At 40.2% G+C, this 25,792-nt stretch overlaps 2 protein-coding genes across 5 annotated transcripts in view; both read right to left on the reverse strand.

Annotated features, from left to right (window-relative positions):
- LOC122620202 (homeotic protein proboscipedia) overlaps positions 1-18,228 on the reverse strand; it is a 31,174-nt gene extending 12,946 nt beyond the window's left edge. For 2 of the 4 annotated variants that reach the window (XM_043797561.1, XM_043797560.1), the window contains exons 1-2: positions 17,685-18,228; positions 7,286-7,300 (exon numbers count right to left, since the gene is read on the reverse strand). In XM_043797561.1, coding sequence (XP_043653496.1) covers positions 7,286-7,300; positions 17,685-18,228 — 559 coding nt within the window. The remainder of the gene's footprint in view (positions 1-7,285; positions 7,301-17,684) is intronic. The other 2 variants (XM_043797563.1, XM_043797562.1) reach the window with 1 other exon arrangement.
- A 3,884-nt stretch (positions 18,229-22,112) lies between these two features.
- LOC122620450 (protein zerknuellt 2) lies at positions 22,113-22,938 on the reverse strand. The gene is made up of 2 exons (XM_043797923.1): positions 22,879-22,938; positions 22,113-22,811 (listed from the first exon to the last, which is right to left on the reverse strand). The coding sequence occupies exons 1-2, from the start codon at positions 22,936-22,938 to the stop codon at positions 22,113-22,115; spliced, it is 759 nt and encodes a 252-aa protein (XP_043653858.1).
- Between the last annotated feature and the right edge of the window lie 2,854 nt (positions 22,939-25,792).

Raw genomic sequence — 25,792 nt, forward strand, 5'->3', positions numbered from 1 at the left:
AGATTATATGCACTAAAGATTAGATAAACTAAATACTTCCTCATCCCATTCCAGTTTTAATGGCACCTGACCAATTAACTTTGAGTATTTACATTTTGCTACTTTCAAAGCTTTCAACACAAACCACTTAGAGTATTTAAGCCACAACAACATAAAACTATTTAAAAATGCTATAAATCTTCTGAGCAACTCTGTTGCCGGCTAACGCAAATTGGTTAATTGACTATGGCAGAGCAACTTATACCCTAACGTATTTAAAGCTCACTTTGTTTTTAATTACTCAACCACGTTTCAAAATAATATTTTAGGTTTTTTACTTTTTTAGGTTATAAAAGTACCAATATTTTGTAATATTCAAATTAATCTATTCATCGTAAGCCAGCTTTCTTCAGTATTTACTTGTCGGTCTGGCCCATCAACAAGTTTTTGGTTTCAGTTCAGTTTAGCTGCCGCCACTGAACGCACAAGCTTTCTGGCCTGTCGCAAATGCAAATTAATAAACGGCTCCGACGGCAGGGGCTTTAATTGCCGGTCAGCACCATTCCGTTTCCCGACAACATGGCGTATGCGTGATGCCATCGCTGATAATTGAATTTCAACGGTGTTCGCATGCGTTCAACTTCAACTCGTCGACTTGCAGCTGTGCGATTGGAGCCGGACTTTGTGGTGGAGCTGCTGGTGGTGCAGCCTTCAATTTGCCACAAGCGCCGCCTTTTCGAAATGAGTTATGGCCAGTGGGCTCTACCAGTAAAAGTACGCACATTTTGCCACGAGTGCACTCAAAATATATATTGTCCAGACGGCGGAAAAAATTTCGCAATCAAAAGCATTTCACTGTAGACTGAAGAACATTTAGAACTTGAAAATGTTTTCATTCATAAGTAATTTTACCGGCCTGACCTTCATAAAACAATTTTTGATGAAACACATTTGTTTAATACCCATAATTCATTTCAAATAGTTTGAGCCTCAAATAATATTTTTTTAGTCCAGCAACATATGTATATTCACTAGTTCTTCAATGTTTTCTCTAAGTGCGCTGAGAGAATTTGTCCCCTAAAATATGCTGTTCGTGTGGATGTTACTGCAGTTGCTCAGGTTGTTCTTGTGGATGTAGCTGCTGCTGCTCGGTCGGCTTGCTCTGGCTGGTTCCCTGGCCGATATTAACCCTCGAGTCAAAGTCTTGAGACATAAATCATTTAAATCACTGAAACATGCAACTGCCTGCCACTAGCCTTCTGAAGTGCTTGAGGTCCTTGTTCTATGGCAAAGACATTAAATAAATCGCCTGCTGCCAAATGTTTCACATACGAATTTGCCTAAGCAACTCGCTGTTTGCCAAAGTTTTGCATTTTGTCTTGCCACCCGTCAAAGTTTGGCGCCCCCTCCGTTTCGGGGGTTTTCCTACCCCCGACTTCAGGTCTTACGTGGGTCGTGTCAAATACATGTGTAGCTCTTGCCGGGGCATTACACACAGGTGGCGACATATGCTAAATGTCACATAGTTCCTCGGGCCACACATAAACGTATGTACTTACGTTCGAATGATATATAGACACATTTATTTGGCTTATTTATGCATACCCTGGACATGCGAGCATATAACTAACGGGAGGGTGTACGTCAATTCAGCTTGGCCATATTTCAGGCAGTTGTTGCGAATTGATGAAACGATTATAGAATGATTGGGAACGATTAAATGGGTGTCCGCAGGGGGAACGATATATGTGTATCGATAGACATTGTATCACTTCTTATTGCGATCTTCCACAAATGGATTTGGACATTTGTTAGCGGCTTGCCTGTTTGTAAATACATATATGTAAAAAAGTTACTATTGCGATCTAAACTCCTTAATTCATAAATCGTTCGTATGAATTTATAAGTAATTATGTTATATCATATCTTACTATTAGTTTCTGTTGTTAGCATTATAGTTCTCAGATACAAGTTCAACATTCTGATAAATGGGATGGATTGGGTAGGTAGGAATATCCTACAGTTGAAGAGACTTTCGTTTTCATCAAATGCATATGCAAAACCAAATGATTCCCAAAAGTATACCCAAATCCCTAATTCTGAAATTTGGTTCTGTCAATGTCATCAATTCCATCCGCGGGGCAAAAAGACATTTAAAACAAAAGGTGGAAAAAGCGGATCCGAATATGCTAGCCCTGCTCAGTGCAGTGGATGCGAAGGATGCGCACTGCCTTAATTGAAACCGTTTAAATTGCAATTAATCACCCAGCGGTGAGGATGCCACGAATGCTGCACAGTTGTTGCCGAGTGGCGCATCGAATCCGCGCGGGGTGGAGAGGGGGATAGGCACGGTAGGGGGAATGGGTATTTGGGAAAATGGGGAGCCTTGTCTGAATTACTGTCACTGCAGTGACTAATTTTTATCCTTTTTCGTCCGCCGAGAGCTGATTCTTTGTTTTAATTTGCAGCGAATTAAGAAGCCTTTGGAGTTGAAGTTGCGGTAACTGTTTAATCGCTTTCGATATGCAGACTTAAGTTTGCGGTGGAAAGCAAATGGGGTGGCGTTTTGATAAGTGAAAATATGGGCGACAACCCCCGCTGCGATGTCGCTCGGATGAGGATATGGCTGCACTCGCAGAAATAGGTTTCTACGATCAATTTTTGATGAATTTAAATAACTTGAAGATTCTTTTCTATACAATTTAATAAAATGAATATTAATTATTATTAAAAAAAAAGTATTACTGTTTTTTTAAGATGATTTTTTCGGACTTAATTATTTTCTTTGGTTTCAAATACTTCAAATGATTGTAGACTAGAAAATTAGTTGGTTTGATTAAAATGGTGTCACATTTTTCGAGTGCACAGAAGACAGTAAACGGGCGACGGTGTTATCACACCAACCCCAAGTCCCGACAAACTCCGCCGGACGCACGCACCGGATACGGCTGCGGATGAAGGTATGGGCGGGTCCGGACTTCGAGGGTGGAGTGGCTCCCTTTTTTTAAGTGGAAAAGTGGAAATAAATTAAAAATGGGTGGCATCTTTCTGGCTCCGAGTCTCAAGCGCGTCTGCCACACGACGACAACGACGCTGCCGGCTTTGGCTCTCGGCTTTTTCAGAAGGTACAACTTTTGGATAAAACAGTTGAACTTCAAATGTGAATTTGATTAGGATATTTGCATAAAATTCTGTTTCAGCGCCAAGTACACACTGCGCTTCACATTCTCCCCTCCTGAGTGTGGGCCATAAAAATCCCTCGAACACAAGCGAAGGTTCGGAGGGGGGTCCGAGCTGAGTTGAAGCGTATGCTTGCTGCCGGAAACGGAAGTATATAAGTCAACCTAGATTTGGTTTAGGAGCAGCTCTGCTGATACCAAGGACAAATGGCCTTTCAGTCAGAAACTTGCCGAAGCCAGGGAACGAGCGCTTTAAGGACTACATTATTTAAATTTGTACAACGGTGGTTGGCTAGGAGCAAAAGGTAACGATAAAAAGTGTGTGGAAATTTGGCTGGAAAAAGTTTCGATACTTTATAGATTTTTTTCTTAATAATCTTTTTACATTCATAATAATCAAGCACATTGAGCTGTTTAACTAACACTATACAAAGTCTGCTTTTCTGTGTGGTCATTGATATTTTTATGGAGGTAGACATCTTTCCTCACGGTTTCGGTTTTAACAAACCGAAAACCATGTCTGAGAGATGACATCGTTTAAACCTCATTATTGTGCGATGTCCTTATGCAATCCTAACGAAACTCTTCCCCATATCCTCCCTTTACCTCTGACTTACTCCGCCTTAAAAAGGCACCCTCCCCGGAGCGGCACAATTAGTCTTGCCCATAACAGCAGCTAATAGTTTCGTAAATAGTTTTGGCCAATATTTACATGAGTAGCCTTCTGGCTGGCCTGCTTGTGGGTTTTGTTCCTTTTGTCTTTTGCTGCCATTGTGTATCTGTCTTCAAACGGCCCATTGTCTCTGGCCGCTCTGCCGTCATTCGGCACGCATCGGGCACACTCAGAATTATTTACTCCAACTTTGGGTAGAATTTAGAAAATATTTCGACAACAGTTTACCTGAAGAAGAAATATCTCTTAGTGCACACGCATCCGCAGTCGTCGCCGTCCACTGCTGACGTGCGTCCGTCTCAAAGTCTTTTAGGCTGCGTTTGCGTTTGTATCTCAGTCTATGGGTTTGTTTCTGCATCAGTATCTGTATCTGTATCTGCGTCTCCGCGTTTTTCTCGCCGTTGTCTGCCTTACAAAACGTGTTCATTACAATCCGCTTGCCGTTGCTTCTGCTGCAGCCGCAGCCGCAGCCGCTGCCACTGCCGCCGATCGGCCAAATGTGTCAGAGCTGAAACGTCATGATTAATGATGCAAACATGTGGGCCCGTCTCCGTCTGTGCGACCGACTCCGACTACGATTTCCAATCCGACTGCGAGTCCGGCTACCTTTACGACTCGAATGCGTTCAGGGGGCAGAGACAAAAACAGCCCGGGGACAGGGCAGGGCATGGGAATGGAATTGGGAATGGGAATGGGAACGGTAACGTTTTATCAAGGTAAATTAGAAGACGGTACACCAAAATGTAAACATCGAACTGGGCAGCACTTGGACATTAGGCGAAATTAGAAATTAATCCTGCCACTAAACCACAGATGGAAATGCTTCCAAGGGGGATGGTGTCGGAAGATCCGACTCCCATGCTCTGGGCAGGGGTAGTAGTTTTTTTTTGTCTACTTCTTCTTTTGGGGGCGGAACTTTAGAGGTCAGGCAAAATTAATGGGAAATCCTCATGACTGACAAGTCGGGGTAATAGCTTATACACACATCATAGTTGATCTATCGAGTGGAGCGCATCGAGGAAGTTCCAAATTATGTTGGGAGAAAAAAGGCATTATATTGGGGAATTGGGAAAATAAATCAAATATAAGTTTTATTTAAGAAGGTTCAATATTCAAATATTCAGTTTAATAATGATTCTAATTCTAAGAAAAGAGTCCTTTTCCCCGATTCAAATAATGTTACAAATATTTTAATAAATAGTATTTAAATAGTAATGCACACCTTTACAAAAGATATAATATATTGTTCTTTAGGAACCTGTAATTATTAAGTACATCAACTGGAAATATCAGAAAAGATAATAAACCCTCTAATGTGCCTATGTGTAGTTAGTAACCGACTTGGCTAATACACAAGAGCCCCAGTCACATATGCCCTGCTTCCGGAGTGGGTGTTGGTTATGTCCTGTGAAATAAGTACCCCACAGCCAGCCAATTACAGCACGACAATGCGCTGACCTCAACTCTGCTCCTGGCACACACACTTATGTACAACCTCGTAGCAAAGTGGTTACCGTTTCGTGGCCCAGCAGGAGATTCAAGGGGTAAGTTAGTCGCAGTGGCAGGGAGAGGGTGGGCATGTTGGGTATTGCCAGCGATACAATAATTGCCCTGGGCCAGGGCCTTCGACCGTCGCCAGTCGACAGTGTTGCGGCAAAGCGTGAATTACATACACTACAAGAAATGCAATAGGCCATCTTAGCATTTGAATAGCTGGAAAAACGAAGTACATTTCTTTAACTTTGAAAAGCGCATTGTATATACAATATTCTGGCAACTTATCGTACTTCGTGTTTTGAATTCTCAAATTATTTCGTTTATGTTATCAGGGAAATCAAATACCTGTTATAACATGGAGAATAAATGATTTCAGAGAACGGTGTGCTCTTTAACTTAATGTCTTCCTATAGAAATTGGTCATAGATAGCCGAATTTACCTAATTGTAAATTATTTACACAATTATGAACTAAACTATCTTATAAAGACTTAGCAAAATGAGATTCGCAACATCAATGCTAACTCGTCAGCAAACTTTGTATCATTACCCTTGCATTAAATATGAAAAATTAGTTTACAGGTATTCTAATTGTTACTAATCCATAAAATTCGTGAGAACTGCAAGCTCAATGAGACGGCAATGGAACATTGAATTGAACTTTACCACAACTCTCTTTCTGTATAAGGGCCACGCCTTAGAATCAAAATAAATACATAAAAAGATATTTACATTTAAGATTTATCTTGCCATTACATAAGAACTTCAGTACGTTACCTCGAATATGAATATTTTTTTTGAGTGCGGACCAAAAAAACTGAACGAAGCAAAAAGCAGACCAGCAAGAACCACAACCACTCGCCACAAAAAGCCGCCATGGCGCGGTCTTTCATTCATACTACATTCATAGAACAGGAACCCAAGGCATGCAATGGCCAGGTCGGGAAACCTGACATGTTCTTTTCGATCAGACAACGTCGACTACCACCGAAAGGCAAAAAAGTGTATATATGTATATATACACTGAGGTGGGCCATAGGGGGCCTTGGAGGGGAGGGGTCCAGTGTTTGTCATTGTGGCTATTCGAGCCAGTGTGTGTGGAGTACCTCAATCATGTAATTATTTCCTCCGCAACAAAGCCAAAAAGAGCATGAGAGAGGCTTTCGGAGTGTGGTGGTGTGTGTGGTGTGGTGTGTGTGGTGTGGTGTGTGTGGTGTGGGCCAAACTTAAACTGGTAGCGTGTTTGCGGCTCTCTCCCTTGTCAGCGAACAGAAACACGAACAAGATTGGTCTACATATATTTCTTAAATTATTTATATGTATGTACGCACACACAGATGTGTATATAAAAATGTTCGTGTTTTGTTCCTCAATTTAATTCAGGCAAAATGGGTAATTCTCCCTCTCTGCGTTTTTTATTTTAAGCCGTGTTTGCGTTGCTGTATCTCTCTTCCCCTCCCCCAAAAAACATAAACCTAAGCTTTGGTCACGAACATGAAAAAGCGACGTTTCCGTTGAACCGTCTCCAATATGGTCGACGCTTGATTGGCTCAGTTTTTTCTCCGTTTTTATGGATAATTTTGGACCTACTCTAGATGATTTCGAGACACAAAATGGTCGTCACAACTTGGCCAGATATTTTCCTGAGAAACGATATAATTATTTGGCTAAGCAAATTTTCAAGTGAAATGGCTATATAACAATTATAATTCACGTTTTTCGCTTTGCGGTTTTTTAAAGATCCCTGTAGGCAGGCCGAAATTGGTATAATACGATTTAATCAGGCTGCTGCGGTTTTGGTCTTCATATTACCGATTCGCCTTGAAGACTCTCCCGCAACGAATGCAAAATGTTTTTGGTTTTTATAGTTTCAGGCCAATTGAAGAATCATATTGTTTGTGGTTGGTAATATTGCGCAATGGGTAAGAAATTGTCTGTTTAGCTGGATAAGTACTTACTAATGGAGTTATCACCTGAAATAAGAAGGAAAACACTTAATTAGGAATATGTTTATGTCGAAAGATAATGGAGTAATTTTATGTATTTGCTTAGCTATTTTAAATAACATTTTTGGTCAACTACAGATCCAATTCCTTCATGGAGCACTTTAATGGACTGTTTACGGCGGAATTTTGTCATATTTTTAAGTATTGAGCTTGCCATGGAATTTAATGGATATTTTAACAAAGAGATGAGCATAAAGGAAAACAATAAACACCCAGACTTATACTGAAATCGATTAATGATTATTGAGGTGTGAAAATATTTTAAGACTTTATTCTCCTGCAAAGATGCGTACTTGAGTGCTTCTACGTAGAGGCTTCGATATTAAAATATGGAGACATGCGTTTTTATTTATCTTTTTCGGTCACAAAGTTGCTTCAAAATTCCAACTACACATTACTACATAATATCGGCTAAGAAACTTTCTTTACTGAAGTTGGCTTGTATCAAGAGTGGAAAATAATTAACCTCAAAGTTCGGAAAGCGGAAGTTTCCACGCCGGTTTGACGTGGTCAACACATGCAGCACGTAACGAGCGGTCAAGTGGCGGTACTTCCTTAAACTCACTGTTACTCAATTCTGTTCTGAAACCCAACTTCCTTACTGAGAAGTTTCGGTGGCAAAAAACCAGGAGGGAATCCCAGCCGGGCCAGTCTCAAGGAAGCGCTAAACTTCTCTCAGAAGTATGTTCTTCGGCGAGGGGTGGGACTCCCAAACAAGGGGTTGGATCTCGATGACGATGATGATGGGCAAGGCAAATAAAATCATGCTGTCGGAAATAATAGCGTCTAGCCTGGAACTTAATTCCTAATGGGTTGGGATCTAGTCTGCCGTCCCCATCCTTTCCCATCGAACTGCTGCCAAGTTTATGCAGTTTCATAAGCAATATTTGATATTTTCGTGCAGCGGAAGCAGCTGCGTGATTAGCAAATATTTTCGTTTGATAATCAGCGAGCATTCCCATTTCTATATGCAGCTGATGCGAAGCTCATGAATATGACTGGCACTTTAAGGGTCGGTTCGGCTACTTCATTTAAAGATGGAACTATCTTTAATGGGTGAAGCTGCAGTTAAGTCCGGTTCAAGCTTTTGGGGATTTTCTGTTGTTTTATGGACACAAAAAATCTGTTTGTATTTAAGAAATATCTTTAATAATTTTTAAGGAAAAATATGTTATGTTAAATAGCAATAAACTACATGTTGAAATAAATATACTTAAGTCATTAAATGGTCAACATTTTTCTTTGAGCCATTCGAACTTTTTAGTTTCCCACTATAAACTTTCCCCTGAGACCCACTTTAAAGTACCAAGTGAACCATGAAGATACTTTCTAATCCTAACCGAATTCATTTATATAATTGAAAATAATGTAGCGAGCTATCTATCCATCTGCGAGTATTGTATCTGCCCATGATTATTTTGCAGTCTAAAGTTCCTTATTTTCTTGATTTTGATCACAAGCCTGTTCAAGGCAACGGCTTGGACAACTGGGCATTGCCATTGCCATTTCCATTTGGGGGCTGCTTAGGGGCGAATTCGGGCCTGACTGACAGGGAGTAGGTGTGACCGGGCTACTCATTCATTCTGACAGTTTTTCCACCCACTCTCGCACACGAAACGCAATTTGTTGGATTGTGGGCAGTGCCCCTCGAGCAGAAAGCACTCGGAAAAATATATTTAAAGCTTTCACATGAAGGTAAAGAATCCGAATCCGAATGCCATTCCCAAAAGCAGCTGAACTAACTATAACACCGTTTAATGTTCTTTTCTTGATGAGAAACAGTTTCTTAACGGCTAAAAAACACTATACATATAAAATACTACATTTAATATTTTAAAAATTATCCAAATAGAATTTTAATATCCGAAATTCACCGAATGTTATATTCAGTGATACACGGAAAAATAAATACAAATAGAGATTCAAGAGAATGCTTGAGGGAACCTCTATATTTTGATCAAACCATTTAAATACTCCATATGATTTAAGACACATCAACGGCTACAAGCGGTGATTATTTTCTATATTAAAAAGCCAACATTTCATGGTTTTGTAAGAGTGTAAATACACCACCACTTTTAAATAGGAAAAAAAGTAAGAGACAGGTTTGCTTGTGGCGCCAAAAAGCATTTCTCGCAGGTCGCAAGTCGCGTGTCTCTGGGCTTTCATTTCAGTGCCAGCCAGTCTTTCTGTTTTGTTTTTGGGCTCTTGCAACTAATTTTCATTTCCAACAGAGTGCACCTTTCGCCGGCAGTCGAGGATGGGTGTGGGGCTGGGTGGAAATCTTATTAAAAAGTGAACAGAGTGCGATAAAATTGAATTTGCATTCAAAAGCCATTAACCGCAGCAGTCACTCCGCCTGCTATCCCCTCTGCACTTTCTAAGAATTTAAAAAACAAGAGAAGAAAATAGAGCTGGCGCAAAGTCCTTCAACTGGGCTTTAACGCGAGGCATACACATTATTCGAAATTGGTTCGAATCAATGGAAATTATTATTTTGCGCACATTTTGTTGACAGCTGGTGGCTATAAAAATCTATACGTGATATAGAGATATCAACAATTATTTTATATGTGCTTCGTAATAATCATGAGCGTTTTCACTCGGCTGGAAAAATATTATTTTAATTGCATATCAATTTCACGCTCTTTAGACCCATAGCCCACCACTCCGCATAGCCGTCATTCAATCAGCAGCGGAGCAACAAATTGTTCGATACGCATTTGGCCAATGATCTGAACGATGCGTTTATAATAATCACCACCCACCCACCACTCACCTGCCGCGAACTGCCCTCCATTTTTGGCCCACCTTTAACCACCAATTTCGAATTCAAGCTAAACGATTCGGGGCTATTATAAAGCCCGGGAAACCATGTATCCCCGGTTTCTCCACCTTATGTGCTCCCCTCTATTGGTTCATAATTGTCCCACTTATTGCTATTTTTATGTCGTATTTCATCCGGCACGTTCGGTCCGATCTGTTTCATTTGTGTGAGCTGTGTATAAATATTAATTAGTAACTCCGAAAGAGTTGTAACCACCAAAAATAAATGTGTAAGTCCCTACGTCGTTGGGCATGTGTTTACATTTATGTTTCGAGTGCTCAATGATTGCAGTTTGTATGGCTCATCGAGTGAGTAACAAAATATGTGAATAAATCGTATAAATTATATTTTTAAGTTGATTCGTTTAACAAGTTCTTTCAGATTTGGAATATCTTAGATATATGTTAGATAAGCAGTCGGTACACATATATTTCTTTTATATAAATATATCATTACCCGGCATGCAATTTGCTTTAAAAATCCGACCCCACAATTGAAGCAGAATCCATCGATCAACGAGCTGAGCAGATTGACATAATTATTGGTGCGCTGTATTGCCGAGCTCATCGCATGTCAATTAAAATCACGATTTTCAATGCAAATCAATCAGGGACTTCTGGACTTTGGCTTAGCTGAGTTCAGGAGTTAAGTCAACCACCGAGCAACAATTGATGTATTGCCCAACGGACTTGCCAGACATGAGATGATCGCAAAGGTGGAGAGTGAATGAGATTTTTTTTTTGGCAAACATGTCAGACCGTTTACTGATGACAAATTCATTTTTAACACGACACAAAAGTGAAATCCGAGTGGGTATATGTTATATTATGTTATATTATAGAGATGTGTGCACAGGAAAGCTCACAATGGGGCATTGCAAGGCATATTTCCCAGAGAGCAGCTTATGTGGTCTGTCTGACATTGGACTGTTGCCGCCTTCTCGGACAATCTCACATCCATCGGATGAAACATGTGCAGCCAGATAGCAAATACAAAATTAAAGATTCGCCTTTGGTCTGCGTCAAACGTAAGCTTAGCCCAGCCCGAAAAAGGTCAAGTCCAAAATGATGGATGATGCTGTGACACTCACTCACTCTCGCAGAATCTCAAGCCCACATATACTTTTAGGCAAGCATCCCCAAGTGACACATATCGCTCTCTGCGCCCCATTTGAAGTTCGTGGCTTGTTTTTCGTGGTTGCAAATGCGCCTTGGTTCTGCGGTACTTGCAATCCTTATCACAGGTAGCTAACGCAATATCCGCTCTAAAGATATCCCATAACCTTTGCTATCTCCCTGCTCATCGCATAAATAATAACTGTTAACAGGGCCCAACAAGCCACAAATTAAAAACTACAAGAACCACTAAAAAGAATGGGAAGTTCTTGAAAATTTACGAGCACCGGAATCACGTGTCAACCACGCGCGCTCTCCGATTCAGTTTCAGTTGCATCCCACCCCCAATCCAAATCCCACCTAGCCACGTTGAAACCCCGAGCCGAACCCAACCCAATCGAGTCCTGTCCCGAGGACGAACCCCTCCCAACTCAGGGGTTTCCGCAGCTGTAGATATGATGCATGACTCGGCGGAAAGCGGCGTCGTTCTCGCTCTTCCTGCCCGTCGTCCTTAAGGATTCACATTCACGTGCTAAGCGTATGCGAATTTAAATCTGTTTGCTGCTGGCGCCGAATTTGAATATGGCCAGGAACAGGAACGGAAGAAATCCTTTGGCCCTGCGGCTCGCCCCTTGCATACAAAACACAGGGGAAGTCAACAGCCGATGACAAACAGAAAATCCATTTTCACACAAACATTAGTTTTATTTAAATCACACTCACATCGAGGGGTTACAGGGGTTAGCCTGGAGTTGGGCTACCACGTGTGCGGATAGGATTTCGCCCGTCCCAGTTGACTTTTCACGCTCTTTTAAATGCCGTTACATGTGGCGGACTTGTCGAGATTCGGCAGCATTAATCAAAACTTTAACATGTGGGTGGATTTTGTCATAAATGAAACATTTTCATACTTATTTTGAGTGCTGACAGCTTAGGTAAAGAGATGCAACAGGAAATGATTTTGGTACGTGAAGAACTTTAGGTATTTTTATGTGGGCTTACACTTTAATTAAAACATTCACATTTCAAAGAGTTAGAACTAGTAAGTTTATTTGTTAATTATTACAGAGGTGTTGACTTTTTGTAAATAGAAATTGTAGATATCTGCGATATGTTAATCTTAAATGCTTGCTCGATTCCTGAATGAAATGGTAAGTAATAGGCTTGCCATCGCTGAAATCCGCTTTTTATATCTATAAAAGCTATAAAATATACTTGACTTGCTTTGCTTATGCAACCAACCAGAGCGCAACTCAGAAGCCAGAAGTCAAAATCGGTAGTTGGCAGTCGACAATCACTTGGTGCGTGATGATAATTTATGACATTTACTGCCTGAGCTGAGCTTTAGATTTTTACAGTCATTTGTCTTTGGCAACACCCTCGACTGAACCTGGCTAGTAATTACTGCAGTTGGCTTCGCTCATTGATAAGTAAAACTGTGTTTTATGCAAAAACTTGGTAATTTATTAATTTATTATAGTTGTTAGGAACGTCCCCCACCTCAGTGACCGCAACCACTCGGCCCCCCAGCGACTTCAGTGAAGCGGAATGCAGTGCGATTAGCGTGGATTGAGTTACGGAAATATATAGGTGTACTTCGCCTACTTATGATAGCACTAATGCCGACAACTTAGCCCAGTCTTTGCGTTAGGGTCGCAAACAAGCCATTTTTATGGCCGAAAATCCAATTCAAATGTTTACAAATCGTTTAAACTCGGGTCTCTGCTGATGAGAAGGAGGGCTCTCTAAAAAAAGACATAAAAGTAAATCGCGTACAAATTGAAATAATTTCAGATCTGATTTTCTGGTAAGCGGGAAACTGGACAGAGACGTCTCCAGCGATATTGCGGACAGGCGGGTCAGCCACCACGGGTGGTGAAGTAGAGTGGTTGGTGGTCTCCCTTCCATTCCACTAAGTACACAAGAATGAAGCGTAAAAAATTTTATCGTCGCGGTTTTACGGAATGTGATCCGCGGCGATTAAGTGCGCGGCTTTTGTGTCATTGTCATGCCGTGGTCCTGGCCGAAGAGGGGAGGGGCCAGGGTGGTGTCCTGGGTTTGAGAGGGGGGCGGCTCCGGCGGTTTATTTGCAGGGAGTTCTAAACCCTCTGTAATGTATTCAAATTTTTCCAAGGCGAGGCCAGAGTGTCAGTGCATTCATTCCATAAAATGCTTCTTTCCTCCACTTTTCCCCATTTTCAATTTTTTTTTCCAGTCTTTTTTTTAATTTAATCCCGGGCAAATATTTCCATTCTTACTGAAACGCTTTTAGCTAAATGAGTGGAAATAAAATTAAATCGATATTGGTTAATGTCAAAGTTTTTGGGGGAAACCTCAAATGACCAAATTTTGAGTAAATTAAAGAAAACCGGCGGTGGGATGGCTAGGATATTGATTTGCCCAAATTATTATGTGGTCTATTATTTAGTATTAAGTTACAAAACTCTCCGTTGGCAATAAAACTGACAGGGTCTACATTCGTTTTATTCATGTAATATAAGACTAATTTAGACCCCAATTCTGATTTAAGATTTTTGACATTAGGGTTTCTATATTCGTATTGTTACGTATAGCACATTAATTTCCCTTTGAAATAACACAATTTCGAGAAAAAATTCTAAGCATTATGGTCCTTCTATGATAATTTCGCAGGCCCTTTTCTCTTTAAAAATAATGACAAATCAGTTTGCAGATAAAACCGCAGAAAAAAGCTATCCAAAAATGTGGCAGAAAATAATAATCTTCAAATTTACTTGAGCCAGCCGCCGGCGCAAGCTTAACTAATTGTAACAGATTTTTTCAGAGTCATGTTGGAAAGGGAAAGGCAAAGAAAAGCGAAGGAAAAATATGAAAAAACCTCTGGGGCGTAAACGTCTGGTCGGCATTATCCTGGCTGCGGTGGGCCAATTAGAACCCTTTGTTTGTTCTGGCCAGGACGCCGTGCACTTATCTCCATAATAAAGTCGTAACAATTAATTGAGCGACCCGAAATCGGCCTTCTTTCCCAAAAGATTGAAGTCCATGAATGGAGCCTTTTCGCTGGCCCTGGAAGTTTTTCATCGTTTGACGCGTAATTAGTGCTCAAAAATTATTTGGCGACCGCCAATTAATTTAATGCTCGGCGACATGATTTTACCTTTAGAGACAGTTATCCACGAGAAGTGCTCTGGTTAAATGGACTCTAATTCTGTTTTGGGCGTGATGTTCTCAAAAGAAGGAAAGTCTTGCGAGTTGTGCATGGGTATGATCTAAACTCAGATTCATTAGATAAATAGTATAAGCATTATGTTTTTATGGTATACTTAAACATCGCTAGGTTGATACGCTCCATTAAAATCCCATGTTTTATTTAAATGTATTAGTTTTTAGTAAATTATCAAATACCACAAAAACAAATATTAAAAATTATGAAGTTATTTAATTTTACACCACCTATTTTGTCTGTGAATATAATCTTGTTAATGTCGACCACCTAATCGTGGGATATCAATATCAGAGTATCATGAAAACATTTCATCCCCCTGAATTTTATTCTTTAATTTTCTTACAGCATTCTGAATGAAGGACTACGGAATATTTATCGCTCCGCAGCTTTTTTCACATTCGCGCCGAATTCGTTTTGAATGAATTCAACTGTAAAGGTTAAAATTATAAATGTGCGAATGACTCGTCATAAATAAAATTAATAAAAGGCACCGCGAACCTGTCCCTGTCCTCCGCTTTTTTCTGACCCTGGCGGACTTTGAGACCTTCATTGAGAAAAAGTACATCGCATCAACATAAATATTATGATAAATGGTTTGTTATAATCGTAATCCTCGGGGGGTAAGTTTTGAGTCGTGTCGCACGCATTTTTTATACTCTTCCGCCCTTCCACCCACGAAATCAGCCAGGACAAGGATGGACTGCTTCTCTGCTCAATGGAGCAACATATGGTCGCGGGGTTGATGTTACAGATGGCGCTTCGAATGGATTGCCGCCTCTCAATAGCCAGGGCCAACGAAGTCAAATTGTTTTTTATTGGTTTACCAACAAAAAACAACAAGGCCGCTCCTGCTGGGGAGATCCGTTCGCGTATCTCGCAGATACTTGGAAGAACGCGAACATGTTGCTCGACAGTTACAAACTTTTCTTGCAGTTCATTACGCCTAATTAACACTTGATACTAAGCGGAAGTTTTATTGCTTCCCCTTTGTGTGCATGTAAACAGGCTAACAAAACAATTTCAGATGTGAATATCTTTCAACTCGTGCAACCCATTCTGCGAAGTGACTTCACCCGCAATACGCCGCACATATTAAAATTCAGGATGCGTTGCAAACAATTTGCGGTAGGCAATGTGAGCTTGCAAAGTGGGTGGAGGTGCACGGATTTAAATTGGTATTTCAGCCAGGAAACGAAATGTACAAAATGTGGCATCAAATTATACGGCTTAAAAGGCCCCATTTTGTTGATAGTATGAAACACTCCATCTTTAAGCTTATGCATCTAAAATAGCAGGACATATAAAAACCATTACCTCAATGCATAGCATCTATCTTTAGCTAGCTAGTTCCATTCGCTATCTTTAGCAACGAATTACTTTCTTTCCATTCACAGATCCGCCGACCTGAGAATCATTTAGATCGATTACCACTTGACAAGGAATTAATTTGACAACGTTAACAAATTAAACTGTTAAACCAACACACACAAACACACTAGCTCGCTCGCACACTGAGATAAACAAATGGTCGACGGACGGACATTTACAACATCATTTGTAATCCATATCGCTCAGCATGTCGTCCCTTTGCTTTTTGACCCGGCGTGCATACTACATATGTACATATGTACATACATATAGTGTGCTCGAGTGGGTGAAAGATGTATTGACCCTTCAACGGCGCTTCGGAATGCTTCACGCTATTTATTGGCTCACTTTCACTCCGGGAAACCGGAGGCGAGCAGAGACCCGGACCCGGAGAAAGATTTTTTCCCTCTGGGGAGTTCCTTGACGGTTCCATTTGCCAGTGCGCACTGGCCACGTGCTGGGATTTGGCGGTTAAACACACTCTTACACACAATATCCAGGGGATTAGTCCTGCTCATTTGTCAACTGGATATGTGGTTGCTGAGTGCGGTCAATATTAATTGGCAATGCATTAGTTTAAGTCGGTGAACACTTTCCGCTCCCACAAACAGTCGATTTGGTTACTGGGCTAGTATTAGGGTTAATTAAAATAATATGTTTAAATCATATGCTAAGTTTTGTTTGTAAATATTTAACTGAATGAATGACTGAATAATGAATTCCTTACAAAGTGCTAGTTTTATTGCAATATTTAAGCCTTTACTCGACTTGTGTCAGAAATAAATGATAAATTGAAACTATTTTCCCCGTATTGCAGACTTGTTCATGTCTCTGTTTTATGTCTCCCTTGGCAAGAGAATGCAAAGATGGCGAATTGGAGGCACTGGTTTAAAATGGTGCAGCAACAGACGTGAAATTCGTATTTTCTCTGCTGAAACATCGCCAGCGGCACACAGGCTTGCAATTGCAACGTGCAACACGGCATTCCCTCGACATCCACAGGCACCTCGATCGAAGGCAAAAAAGGGGGACAGGAAAAAATATTTTGACAAATGAACCCAAATAACAGGTTGCAATCGCTCTGAGGAAAGGGGCCCGGGTTTTGGGCAAGTCGGACAGGAAAACGTATGGTCGGACAACCTTGATACCTCATTTATTTTAAATGCGGCTGCCTCGATCCCTGGCCCAGCCGTATTTTTTTTATTTTTTTATTTTGTACTCTGCTCGTCGCTTTTCGTATTTCTTGCGCAAATGAAATCGACACATTCGACTCAAGTCGAAGCGAAGGGAAATAAATGAAACATTTCCAGCTTGGTTCGCTCTGCTCTCGAAAATTGTTACAAATGATCGCAAATAACAGATCTTTGCCGGCACAGACCGAGCAGTCCATCAAAGGAGCCGAACCTTCTCGGTGCGTGATCGAGTGGCGTGGTAAAGGTGTAGGGAGGATTGGGGTTGGGATCGGGATCGGGATCGGGCAGTACGGACATAGAGTTCTGGCCCTGTCTTTCTAGACGGGAAGTGGCGAAGGCGCCGCCATGCTGCGCCCCATTTGATGCAAGGTAAATTGCATTGATTTCGTGATTAATGACAATTTCGCATTTCATCAGACAGTGCGCGGCAAGAAAAAGTTTTCGGGATAAGATAAGATAAGACAAGACACAATTGATTCCAGTCATCAGACAAATATAGAAAAAGGTCTACAACAATAGCTGGTATTTCATTTAATTTTTGAAATTCAATATTTCGAGGTTGACTGAGTAAAACGGTACATTGATTATCGTTCTGACGATAATTGACATGGTTTATCGTCAAGTTATATGCATATGGACTTACCCTGATTGTTGTTGTTGCTGCTTTTGCGGGATGTCTTCTTCTCCTTCATCCAGGGATACTCCGGCACAGAGTCCATTCCATCCGGCGTTTGAGGGACAACGCCAACCGGATATCCGACGCCGACATTGACGTTCACGTTGACGCCCACTCCGCCGATGGCGCCGGATCCAACAGGTGTTCCCATTTTGGGACTCTCCGGACTCAGGTGGTTGAGGAACTCAGCCATCGATGGCTGCGAATTTATGAAACCGCCCTCGGATGCTGTCATCCAATAGGCCGTGTCCGTGCTTCGTTTATCACAGTTCGGGGTCATCTTGTTGACCATGAGTACCGCCGGCACAGGTGGCACCCCCTGCTGTCCGATTCCGGGCTGACCAACACCCACTCCCACGCCACCAACACCACCAACGATGGCCGCACCACCGCAACCACCCACTGGAAGGGACGTCTGTCCAGTTTGCACCTGCAGTGGATTCAGCGGAGATTCCGATTTGATTTGGGTGCCCATCGAGGTAGTGTCCAGGGTACTGCAGACTTCTTGCATGGCTTGGGCTTAATTTTTCTGAATTTAGATTCTTTCTATTTTAATTCCTAAGAATTCTAAATATTCCTAAGCTGGGAAACCTGGAAAGGAAAGACATTTTTGTAATTTCATATTAATGTAATCTGGATTATTTTGTAAGAACATTTGTTTTTATAATCAAAGTTGAAAAACTAATGTGTTTAAGCAAGCTCTGTATACTTTTACTATAATGCTTATACTTGACAAATATGTGTTTATATACATTTAAATAAAAATGATGCCAAACAAATTGAATAAACTAAACATAGAATTGATGTTTAAAAAACAATTTATTAATTTCTAATATTCTAACTAAGAATGTCTAAATTTTGCCAAACAGATTTAGAAATTTTCCAAAATGCAGCGATTCAATTTTTCACATTTAAAATGTAAAAAACTTCCCAATTTCCTAATTACATATACCAATTTTTATTTCATTTAGTCTTTTAAAATATTTTTTTCATATTTTCGCAGACTTTTACTCATATGTACTTTCATATTTCAAACAAAGTTTCAGATTTATACCAGATTTTTAGATTTCTTTTTAGTCTGTTGCAAACCACCGAGGAAAGTAATAATTTCTTAAGCTAGAAAAGTCAACGTGTTGTGCCGAAAATTCACCAATATCGCTTTGCGTCTTTATTTTATTTTGTGCGTCTAATGTGGATTTACATTTTGCTGCTACTAAAAATATATCTTTTTAAATTTTTTAAGTTTTCAATCAATAAAAATGTAAACGATGTTAAAGAAATGGAAAATGGAAGTAAAAGTAGTTTTTTTTCATTAACTAGTTAAATTGGCTTGGTTCGCATATAGTATATTTGTATTTTTTACAGCCTGGAAATAATATTATATATTTTGAACAGTAAAAGTTATAAAGCTTTAATATATCCTCATCTAAGCAATAACGTATAATTCATTTCCTATGCCAATTCCACCAATTTTAGATTTTAAAAATAAATTCGAATAAATGGCACGCTTTGATAGTCTCGGGCTTTCAAAGAAAACACTTTTTTTTGTGAAGAAATATGTTTAATAGCATTTCGTACCATATTAAGTTGATCATTTAAAGACCACAGTATTCCAGATTTCTCCTCCTATGTTGACATATGCGTTCTTTATGCAAATTTCGCCGGTACCACTTGAGTCACAGTTTTCACTATTGTCTGCATTCGCTCATAGTAACTGGCTTAACTTTTTGAATTTTTTTTCGTTTCAACCGGCACAACTTTCGCGATGCGGGTTTTGCGTAGAACTTTAGTGTGTCAGGGCTTATCTGTGGGCCGCGAAAAGAGGCGACAACCGCGACGACGACGAGGGTATCCAGATTGGGATGTAAATATGGCCACCGTTGTGTTTGCTCAACCGTCAAGTGGTGTTTGGAGTTCGTTTTTCGCTTTCAGGTCGACATCGACACACACCTTTTGGCAGCCATGGCGACGCAAAAGGCCAACACAACCGACGAAACGACGGCGATAACTACGATAGTGCAAGTACGCGCTGTACAACGGTGCGTATGCGAAATGTGTTGATTTTGTAGAGTTTTGTCAAGTCGCTGCGATCGCTGCAATGGCCACACACGAACATACACTCAGTCGTTGCAATTCGTCTGAGATAGTTTTCTCCACTCGCACTCATACACATGTGGGCACTCGCTGTCTCTCTCTGGCGTTCAAGAGGTGCACAGAACCGGTTTTCCAGGGTTTTGTAAAGTGGTTCTCAACCATATCTTTAACCTTTAGGTTTCAACTCGTTGTTTATATATATTGTTTAATAAAATTACTTTTTAGTTTTAAAACTGATTGAACTATTTTCGTAGCTGTCATTATAATAAATATTGTTCTTTAGATACCGAACCGATTTAGCGCAAAAGCTAGAGCGAGACAGAGGGCTTCTGGGGAGCTTCGTGCGGATCCCGAGAGCTAGAGAGCAACCAACAACCATTCCATCCAATAGCACCGAGCGCACTGAACTGGGATTTTGGGACCCAGTATCAAGGAGTGGCCTAAGCGACAGCCACCGCATCCATCACGCTTTTTCCTGGTCGGCACATGCGCGGTTCCATCTGGAAACTGGTTACCATTGCCATTACGCGCAGAGCCCAGGGGGTGGAGTTCACGCACACCGGCGCACAAGTCTCCGGCGCTCTGATTGGCCGGCTCTGCAGTTAGTTTTGTATCTTTGCGGTCGTGTAGCTTGGGAACCCCTGTATCTTGGGCCATCATTTCCGCGGCGTTTTCTGCCTTACTCGCTTTTTTCCACTTCCAACGCGAACGTGTTGCTTGCGCCGGAATTTATTTGGTTTTTGTTATTTACAAATTCCGCAGCCGCTAAAAAATGAGAAGAAAAAGCCATAGTAGCGAGTTTCTCGCTCTCCGGCTTTTTTGGCTTTCGGGTATGGGTATTTTTGACATTTTGCTTTGCTCATCGCTCTTTTTGTTTTGGGCGCCTCTTCTTGTCTAACCATCAATGTCAATCTTGGTGGCATTGCTTTTTGCCTTTTGGCCACTTTTTCGCCCTCTTTTTGCCACATTCTCCAATCCACTACGCGCAGTCGGCGACAAGAGTTCGTAATTATGTGCGGATTCTCGGATTTTAATGCACACGGGTGTCACTACAGGTGTAAAAATATTGCCACATTATTCCACTGCAGCTGGGGATGTTCGTACTTCGGTGCTCTGGCGGACAAGTTGCCTGACAGATATACTCGTACAGGCAAAGGGAGCTATCGGCAGTCTACGTAATGACGAAGCGCACCAAGAGATTGTTTAACAATGTGAAAAAAATGTGTTTAAAAGATCGAAACTTTGAGGAAGCATAATTAAAATTACAAGCCAAGGCCATTTCAACTAATATATAAATGTAAAACATTGGTGACGAAAATATGAATATCTTAAACTTATGACAAAAAAAGAACAAATTTTCTATGCCTATGTTTCTATTGTTCGCTTGAACATATACATATTATATATGTATATTTATAAATATATGTATATTTGTCAAGAGTAATGATTTAGTTAATGGAATATGTATTGTTTTGTATAAAACAAGTTAAAAACATTTCCTTACAAGTAATAAAGTAAAAAACTGCTTTTTAGAATCTAGAAGTACAAAAATGTTACCCATCACGTGTACGGAAACCTGTGAGGAAACTGTCGCATCCCAAGATGTATTTATTAATTTTGAAGTCAAACTACTATAAACTAAACCTTTATAAAAACAAAGAATAGGCCAGTGGTACACATTATATATCGAAAAAGTTTGATCTTAGCAAAAGGGATTTATTTTATATTACATATGTATATTGTAGATATAGCAATGCAGATCTGACAAACTTATGGAATTCCTGTCAATGTTTTTAAGTTTTTAAGTTCTTGTATGCGCAGAAAATTCTCGATTTGGTATTTACGTTCAGGAATACGGCGATATGGGTCATTATGCCACAATTGCGAGCTACCTTTTAAAAATATATATAATACTTTAAAATAGTGTGTACTAATTATTTGTTGTACCAATCGAGAATGACAAAATGTTGTCAAGGTAATTTAGTTCCTCAACTGTATCGTCCACAAAAATGTAATTTTGTTGAGATTAAATTTGTTCCTCTTTTATACATATTATTCTTGACATAATTAATATAAGTCATGTGTTGGGAATTTTGAAAATCGAAATGATTTCCGCCAGTTTTATTGTCATGCGAGTGCACAAGCAAAATATTTAAAAAAAAACATGCACACATTAATTACGATAGATTTTATTTAATCAAAAATAAGTAATAATAAAGAGGTTACAGGAAGATATTACTAGTATAATACAATTATTATATAGGTTCATACAGTTGTCTTAACAGATACTCAAATATATATTTAAAAATTCAACAAATTTTGAATGAAGTCATAGTCAACATCCAAAATATCCTCCGATGAAGCAGAAGAACTATTCGAGTCCCAGCAGAAATTCTGTAGCATTGGCTGATCTGGTGTATAAGATTCAATTAGGTTTTCTGTCACAGGAATTGTTGACTCAAGACTCAGCAAAGTACTCGCCCAGCTTGAATCGAATTCATTGAATCGCAGTTGGGGAACACCTATTGGCTCAGGACAAAATTCATGGAGGTAGTCGTAGGTCTGATGGGGTGGTGTAATTTGACCCTCCTGTAGGACACCGGGATCATCCTGCCGCAGTGGAGCTGTTTCCACATTTGTGCTTACATATTTAAGGAGGCGCTCCACGATCTGCTCGTTCTCCAGAAGATCTTCGCTCGATTGGGAAGAGGACGAAATAGACGTGGTCAGAGCTCCAAAGGCACCTTTCCTATTGGCCGACTTTTTAAGTTTCATGCGTCGATTTTGGAACCAGATCTTAACCTGTCTCTCTGTGAGTGCTAAACGCTGGGATATCTCAATTCGCCTGGTTCGGGCTAAATATTTGTTGAGATGGAACTCCCTTTCAAGTTCAATTAGCTGATGGCTGCTGAATGCCGTGCGAGATCTCTTTGATTTCTCCGATGACTTTGTTGTTGCAACGGGAGCTGCTTCTACGTTGAACTCCACGCAAGGATACATCTATAAATATTTTGATAAATTGACAATTAGTTTTGATTTAGATACACAGTCTTTTTTTAGAACCCACCACAAAATCACTGACTGAGCAGTTGTCCACAAAATAGTTTTCGCTTTGGACGGCAAACATTTTTTCCTTGAGAGCGCGATTTGTTTGCTTCTGTTCGCTTTGAACTATGTTTTTTAACTATATACCTTTAGAATCTCCTGATATCCTTATATACCTCAGAAGCCAGTCGTGACGGATCGGATTGGTTCCTACCTGTCCCGCCTGCGACACATCCAAATTCACAGACGGCTGGTCTGGGCTGGTAAATGTCGCGTCCTTTTGAGCCAGGCTCCGGCTCAAGGTGAATTCCAGGCTCCAGAGAATGCGACTTACCCCTAAATAGCGTCACACGTGGCGGCGGGAGTCGCGTTTCGGGTCTAGAAATATTATTCAGACGATTTTAAATGTAGTATATACTTTTAGTAACCAGCGAATTGATAGCCTAAACTTGAAACTTGTTAAACCAAAATAAAAACATACATCTAAGTTCTTTAGAAACTTAATAGAATGACCTTAGGTTGTTTTTTAAATAGTCGTTAAGTGTGTTGTAAGTTCACTTTGGCTAGAGTCTTCAAAACGGTCCACTGAGATAACCAACTTGCGTACATACCTGCAGCTTTTGCATGCCTTCGAGACCCAATCCCGCGGTTAGGTATGTTTTGGCCATGAACGGGAAAGATTTCGGATTTTCCAGGGGTTTTCCGCTTCAGTTATGAATATTTAAGGGCTGAGCTACCTGCTTAGCAAGAGTAAGCGATCCTATCCGATCCGAGCCTGATCCCTGATTGTAAAAAAAGTGTCACTTCAAGCTAATCCAATCACCCGCTATAAAATCGGCCATATCCCCCGAGCTACTTACTATATAGCACAGATTTACGATCGTCCGGGCTTATGTAAGCTAAAAGACCACGCGAAAAAAATCTCTCAGGCGAGATCGTAGTCCCGAGTATCCTATCAGATGATCCGTAAGAGTGTTGATTCTCCATTTTGTCACAATCTACGTCGGTCCCCTTTTCGGAAAGAGTAAATTGATTTAAATAGATTTTAGTTTACATTTCAAAATACATTATTTAAAATGAGACTGCAAGCCATTTTATCATTTATATTAATTTAGTCCGGTCTTTTATACATGGTTAAGATGTGAAGCCAACTTGCAAGCCATTTGGTCGAACAATTTTGCGGTCACGACGACAGGCCGCTCTGCTCCTCAGTGAGCTCAGATAAATTGGTGTCATCACATCATAAAGTGATTTCCAGCATATTGAAATTTTCTGCAGCTTTTCCATCTCGGCCAGCGTGTTGTGTCACATGAAAAGGAGATGAGGACACTCGGATCATATTAGATTTGCTATGTTTTGGGAACAATATTTCATCGTCAGCTGTCACAGAGTCGTGTCGTTTTATTAGTTATTTGATTATGCCAATAATAGAAACTTGTAAAATTTCATTATCGATAAAGTTTTGCTATTACCGAAGTGGCAAAATCTCATAAACAACTTGGGCATCATTAAATAATTTCAAACATGTGAATTGAATATATAAAAATGGCCTTCAACGATTGGTACACATAAATAATATTATTTTCGTATGTTCTGTCATGGCCATAATAAATAATTATTTCGATCTTATCGTATTCAACTGTCGCTTAATGTATTTCTAATTGAAATATTTTTACTCGATTGCTTGACATAAAACCACCAGTAAAAACATTCCATGAGTTGCGGAAAACAATTGATTGATGCGCTATATGCTTATATACATATGTATGTACATAGCCTTTCATCTATTGTTCAGATGCAATAAAACGGAGACATAACTGTCAGATAATAGCGTTAAATGGAAGGGATTAATGAGTGGATAAGAATTTTGGGACGACCCGTTTGCGTTTCCCCTTAGCACCACCCACACCTTGCCCCAAAACCACCCACACCCACCCAAGAACAAGATGCAACTACCGCAACAACCGTGACAAGTACAACATTTGTGTCGCCTGCCTCTGCTTCAATCTGTCGCCCTGCGCTGTGCCACGCAACCTTTGACACGCATAAATGGAACAGTCAACCCCCAGTTTGTGCTCCACCCTCTGGAAGCCCGTGCTTCCGTATCTACACTGAAAACTATCCAGCAACTTTTTATTTGTATTTTTCCTTCCCTAAAACAAGAGAGAATGCTTAAGTCAAGTTCCCCGACTATTAGATACCCGTTACTCAGCTAGTGGAAGTGCGAACGAGAAATTTCACCATTTTTTGAAATAGTACAAATTGGGAAAAACAAAAAATTAAATTAGTAATAATTTAAAATTTATAAAGTGTGGACGTGACTGTTTTGGACGGTTTATGGGCGTTAGAGTGAGCTTGTCAAAAAGTTTTTGGCAAATCGATTTAGATATTTCATACGGACGGACAGAGAGGCGGGCGGACAGACGGAAGGACATGGCCAGTGCGACTACTCTGTAATCTGCTTTCATCCGTTCTAGGGTGGAATATGCTTCAATTATTTGGAGCCCATTGGCTACTATGCATATAAATATAAAAAACGGCTTCAAAAAAAATGTATAACATTTGCACTTTAGTCCCCGCATTTCTCTGCCCCCGTTAATCTTATCTTAGACAGTGTTGTCTCTTCCATAGGAGGATCGGCGTTCGATAGCTGGGCTGCTCTTTGTTAACGATATTTTGAGTAGAAACATTGATAGTTATAATCTTTCGGGCTTGATTAATATAAATATTCCTGTCTTGGCTCCTAGGTCCCAAATGAACCATCGCTTTAGTTAAGGATCTGGCCGGCTTACGTTTATAAAGGATATTCTAATTATTTTTTATGTAGGAGATAAGCGTAATGTATACTTGTAAGTAGCCAGAGAAGGATCCATTTATCCATTGGCGTCAATGAATAAATAAACACACCATTATAAGACAAATAGAAGAGTATATTT

Source organism: Drosophila teissieri, chromosome 3R (assembly GCF_016746235.2).
Source record: "Drosophila teissieri strain GT53w chromosome 3R, Prin_Dtei_1.1, whole genome shotgun sequence".
Classification (NCBI taxonomy): Eukaryota; Metazoa; Arthropoda; class Insecta; order Diptera; family Drosophilidae; genus Drosophila; species Drosophila teissieri.